The sequence below is a fragment of the Plodia interpunctella genome, chromosome 5, assembly GCF_027563975.2.
Source record: "Plodia interpunctella isolate USDA-ARS_2022_Savannah chromosome 5, ilPloInte3.2, whole genome shotgun sequence".
Lineage (NCBI taxonomy): Eukaryota > Metazoa > Arthropoda > Insecta > Lepidoptera > Pyralidae > Plodia > Plodia interpunctella.
Genome location: NC_071298.1, coordinates 10,955,954 through 10,962,136, shown reverse-complemented (window position 1 = coordinate 10,962,136; position 6,183 = coordinate 10,955,954). Strand labels below are relative to the sequence as shown.

General features: G+C 37.0%; 1 protein-coding gene across 1 annotated transcript; it reads left to right on the top strand.

The window, feature by feature from the left end:
- The first annotated feature begins 1,982 nt into the window (after positions 1 to 1,982).
- On the top strand, positions 1,983 to 3,948 carry LOC128670368 (uncharacterized). The gene is made up of 2 exons (XM_053745977.2): positions 1,983 to 2,605; positions 3,741 to 3,948. The coding sequence occupies exons 1-2, from the start codon at positions 2,102 to 2,104 to the stop codon at positions 3,936 to 3,938; spliced, it is 702 nt and encodes a 233-aa protein (XP_053601952.1). The 5' UTR covers positions 1,983 to 2,101; the 3' UTR covers positions 3,939 to 3,948.
- The last annotated feature ends 2,235 nt before the right edge of the window (positions 3,949 to 6,183 follow it).

The window sequence follows — 6,183 nt, the reverse complement described above, 5'->3', positions numbered from 1 at the left end:
TAGATTATACATTTAAAACTAAAATGATGTATGAAAAGGGCAACCATATTGATGTGTGCAAGTTACTTTACTGAAGAGTTCAACGATTGTGCACTCAAAACAATATATTTGCGTTGATCACGCATCGCAATTAAGTATTTTAAATACCTAAAATACAACGGGTAATTAAAATCTGTTGTTTTTCTAATCACATTCAAAAATGCTTAGATGTTAAGATATAAAATTCTAAAATAACATAGCCGAAATATAAAATAAATAGCCGAAAAGTATCACAACAGACAAGCAGAGGTCTCGAAGTCGCATTATCCGTCAATTTATTCAAACAACATGCTAATTTGTGGCTTTTCATTTCAAAATTGTGATTATTTACCCGTCTTTATTTCGGATTGGGCAAACGAGGCCTTTATTAAAGGGTGAGGTCTTGCTGGGAGGTAATTGGGCTGTTTTCAACCCCTGCGGGGAGGGAGGTTAATTGAAGCTCAGGGTGGCTCATATCTGTAGAGCGCGCGTCAGTTTGGAAACGGCCCTAGCGATACTTCCCGCTTCGCGCGGATTTATTTGTCCTTACATATTATAAAACAAAGTATCTGTATGTTCGCGATAAACTCAAAAACTTCTGCATGGATTTTTTATACGGTTTTCACCAACAGATAGCACAGGTCCTGAGGAAGGTATAGGTGTAGGTATAATTAATTATGTTTTCATCCGAGCGAAGCCGGGACAGGCCGCTAGCCTATATATAAACCTTAGGGAAAAAATTGTTCAAACAACAGTGGAAACTGCATTAAAATCCGTCGCGGAGGTCGACTTTTATACTATGTTATGATAGTAATGGATTTTTTAAAATATAACTCTTTCAATACTATTTATGTTCAAAACAAATACAATAAAATCTTGGATCCAAAGGTTGACTGTTACATAATGCTTTTGCATCTAGTGCGCTTGTGTGCTATATACTTCTATACTTCTTTTTAAACCCCGAGTTCAGAAGGCGTCACGTGACTGTGTGTCTGTAAGTCTGTCCTTGGCGATTGCACTGATTTTGATCTAGTATATACAATTTAACCGAGTGTTCTCAACTACGTTTGAATAATGTGAGTTCAGCCGTTTTAAAACCGTCAGCTGTTTTCTAGCAAATGAAATGATGCCAGCAACTTCGGAGGGGGTTTCTTAATTTTTTTATCACTATAATAATATTTTTGGAAATAAGGAGAAATTTAACATCAACAACTGTTTTCTTTTCTGACTGACGCGCGCTCTACTGCAGCCGACGAAAGCTATTTTAACCTTATGATTGAAGTATTTTCCCAGTGTTTGGAGGGTAGTTGTGAGTTGAATGGATTAGTTAGCGTAAAGATAACGATCTGCTAGCGACGCTAATGGGCGGTCTCGCTTGTATTCTTGTTTACAATTACTAGATTTTGATAGAATTATAGATGAGCTCTTTACTGCGCCATTTACAAAGGAGCCATTAACATATATGTATTAGTATATAGTATACAGGTATTCAAACATATATTCTCGTAAAGGCGGACTTATTGCAAATTCAATTTCTTCCCGCCAACCTTTGTGTGTTTTGTTTCGTTGTGGTTTATTGGTAAGTATCACATGAAGCGGTGGTGGTGTAATGGTTAAGATGCTCGCCTGTGGATCTAATTATATTAGTTATTACTTAATATATTTTTTTTTCTATTTGAACTTTCAAAATGCTGGTATGCTACAGTATTGCGGCTCGATATACAACGAACGATCGTGTGAACGACAGAAGAATATTTCAGACATTTTGATTTTTGGTTCAGATCTTCAATGTTTTGTCTGGAAGAAATCTCTTCGGGATAAGTATCCCATTGATGTTATCTATTGTTTGTGTGTCCTATTCAGTTATGTAATAAAGTTAGTACGAAACGAAAATGTGTTTCTCGTGAATCTCATAGGTGTGAAGTATCAGGACACAGTTAGTTTAAGATATTCAATTGTTTTATATTAGCTTCCGCGGCCATACACACGCGCACGCTCCGTTAACTACGACAAAACAAAATTCAATTAAAATCCCATTTCACAATCTGATACGAACCCGAGGAATGCGAACGGTTCATATAAAATGTATATTTTTGTGTACATTATTACATACTTGATACTAGTGAGTGCGGATGTTGATAAAACAATTGTAAGCAGTGAAGAGAAATTGGACACACAACAGGGTGTGATACGAAAATTTGACGAATCGATGCCAAGAAGATTTTTAGATGATCTAAATGATTACGAGTTTCATATATCTCACTTGAAAGATGTAGAATTGGACGGTGGAAAGGGGCAATGTAAAGAAACATTTGCGGATAAAGTGAAAAGGTATAAAAAGATGCTGGCCAATGATGCGTCTCGGATCCAATTTGTGTCTGCTGACGAGATCCCCGTGGACGAAAAAGATTTGATTCCTGAAAAATGTGAACCCACAGTTAATGCAACAATAGTTAATGCTAATACTACGCTAGCCACGGTCATAGATAATAAAACAATTGAGTCAGATGAAGTTAAACTGAAACTCGATGTTACAACAAAGGATAATTTAGAAATAGTGAATGCAGCTACCACACCTAAAGTTAAGGTATTTACGCGTTATAGAGAAGATTTTAGACAACGTCATATTTTCCGTTTCGATCGATAAGAGAAACGGCCATAGTGTTAATATATTTTGTCCTTCATCGTGTGCTTTCTTACAAGGGCCGCTTACCGCGACCTTATAGTTCTATCTCATGTGGCTACATTTTGTTGTCTATAATTTTCTTTGTCTTTTGATATTTTTCTATTGTAATTCACATAATACGATGTCTCTGGGGAAAAAAGGAATGACTTGATAACAATGCCGCAGTGGTGATTGTCTCTGTTTGTGGTCACTTGCGCCTCGGAAGGAGTTATTAATTAAGGTTATCATCACTTATCGAAGTCACTAAATCACCACTTTCATGGTTAAACATATTCTAGTTATTTCTTCCAATACGATGTGCCTGCTCCCGTATCCAGGATAAGAATTTCGATTTAAATTCCGAGAATGAATTCACTGCTCCCGTAGAGTATCCAGGATGAGAAGTAATTCCTTAAATTCCTAGATTTACAATACACGTTTATATCTAAATCAGCCTTCAATCACATTGCTATTCCATCCGGTTAGACTTATTCTGTCCGGTATTAGAAAAAACGTAGTTTGTCAAAATCAATTTTCTACTCATCAAAGACTTGGCTGTATGGGCTAGTACCCTTTGCCTCCTCAATAAAACGAGGGAATAATCCAAAAAAAAAAAAATCTTTATGATGATGTCCTCCACGATGACGTCCGTCGACGATGACACCATGTCAGTCCCACGGTGACATCAGTCAGTTGGCATGAGCTCGGATATGACTCGCTAAGCCGAACTTGGTCTAAAACGTGGGCTGTGATTTTAATAAATAATCCTGGAATTCCTACGGCGGCTAGGAAAATTATGTTAAGAGGACGGATACATTTGTTTTTAGTTTTCGCTAATAAATAAATATAATTGATCAAAATGTGATGTAAGTATGCGCCCTTTAATTACAGTCTACAAATTTGGACCATTGCAATACCCACAGATACAATGTTCTCATATCTGTGGCAATACTCAATCAGGAAACAGTTTTACCAGCCAAGTAAACACAGCGCTCTCATTTATATTCTACTATATATAGATAGATATATTGTATTAACTTAAAAACCTTAAAACCAGCACAAAAAGAAAAAGGACGTGAAGGGACGTCGAGCCAGCGAGTATCTCTTCAGTTCGGTGGAGTACTACGACGAAGTGCCGGACTTCGCGGACACCATATGTCCGGACGTGGTGGACATCGTGAAGCTGCAGATCGACCCGCTGAAGCCGTATGACGTGGAGTGCGAGCTCATGCTGGAGTGGCATAGTTTGACATAGATTTTTTATTATAAGCTTGTTTTATTTCCATCTCTTTCACTCTCATCTGAGCGTTTTCCTTGTCTCTTATTCAGCAGTAGTAAAAAGCTCCCTGTACATACCAATAAACGATTTCTCTGAGCTGTTCGCTAATTTTTGCCTTTCATAGTCTATCTGTGCCAAATTTCATCAATATCCGTCCTGTATAGTGCATTAGTTACAAAAATATAAAAAAAAAAAGTTCAAAGAGAGACACTTTAATCATAATAAAATTTTTACCATTTTCTATAACTCTATTAAGAACGAAGTGGCGCATTTCGCGGACACCGTGTGTCCGGACATGGTGTCTTGACTTCGTCAAGTCATAGTTTGACACATTTTTAAAATATCACTTTGTTTTATATTTTTATTATTTAGCTGTTGCTCGCTCCCGCGCCGCCACCCGCTTTATCCTAAATTCCAAATTTCATCAAAATCAGCCCAGACGGACAGATAGACTTTCGCATTTATAATATATGGAAGCGGACATGGACTCAATGATCTTTCTCTCATCTCATCGTCATCAGTGTTCGCTGATTTTTATCGGTTTTGACACTGACGAGCGTTGAGGCTCATACAATTTCTGCGTTGTTTTGCGTTGTCTGTAGACGGCATGGAATTAGTAGGTACTCCGTATTAAATCCAAGGTAGACGGATATCAAAATGACGAAGCGCGACTAAGCAACGGGAATGGCTCTATAATTAAATTCTTTAAAATAAAACTACTACTACTACCATCTTACGTCTTTACTTACAATACCGTTCGAAAAATTGTCAAGAAAAACCCAGCACAGGTCGTGGCTGTGCTACGAGACGCGGGTGCTCTCGGCAGTGCTACGCGACGCTGGTGCTACGATATTTAGTGTCAGCTGATACCGCTAGGTGGCCAGAAGGTTTCCAAAGTTACATATCAAATTTTACACGATTGCCCAAAAATTTGCGTATGACTGGGTTTATATTTGAAACAAAAATTCGTCTTGTATTTATTAAGTTTATCGTGTTCATACAGACAGGCAAGGCTATTTTATAAATGTTTAATTCACTCATTTCAATTAGTGAATTCATATAGGAATTAATGGTTAATTATACATATATATATATAGGTATATATATTTTCCTTTCATCAGTACTTTCACAATCATAATATGTTTCAATATACCTTTTGACCATGTACTTTATTGTGTACTTACATTGTTATATTACTGATAAAAAATTATACATAAATTTATATTTAAAAAATGGTAAGCCCTTCTGGCATAATAGGGACCAACACTGTTTGAATGAGTTTCTTTCGGCATTTCTTCTCAGCAGTGGTCGTTCCGAAATGCTAGTAGTTTGTAGCTTTGGTAAACATAATTTAATTTAGAATATGACGTGAAAAAGTGCCTGTGAAGGCCTAATTTCTGAATAAATGATTTGATTTTGATTTTGTAATAGATGGCATGTGATCGATAAACAATGAATTTAGGTGATCACCCTCCCTAAATTTTACATCAAATAATACAAACTTATTTCAAACTTAGGCTAGTAATCTACTATGTATCCTCACGTTTATTATAAAAGAAAGTCCTCTATCGCGTCTATCTGTCTGTTCGCGATAAACTCAAAAACTACAAAACACAGATTTTCATGTGGTTTTCACCAATTTGATTGTGTGATTCCTGAAGAAGTGCATAATTTATTATGTTTTAACACGAGCGAAGCCGGGGTGGGAGACTAGTTTCTTTTATAAAGGACAATATAAAACAGTTATTGAATTCGATTTGTACCTTTTATGTGAAAAGTGTACGTGTGTGACAAGTGTACGTGTGTGACAAGTGTACGTGTGTGACAAGTGTACGTGTGTGACAAGTGTACGTGTGTGACAAGTGTACGTGACTGTGGCATCCTAATTCCCGAACCGCAAACGCACTTACTATCACGTACAACTTAGGTACATGTGTACATACAAGAGTGGTACACTATACAACACTATCGCAATTGGATTGGAAACCGTATCTGCAAATGCATTTAGTATTCTTTTATGCATGGCAAAATAAAACCATGAATTTAAAAGAATCCTTTTTTTCAAAAGAATACATTACAAAGTGCACGTATTGCGGTGAAAACCTTGTTTTTTTTTCAGGTCCCACTTCTGGGCAAAAGCTTCCAACCACTTCTATTCCCCGTCAGTTGTTGCCAAACCTTATCGAAGGCCGACAGTTCGTCGGATCGTCGCACCCTCGAC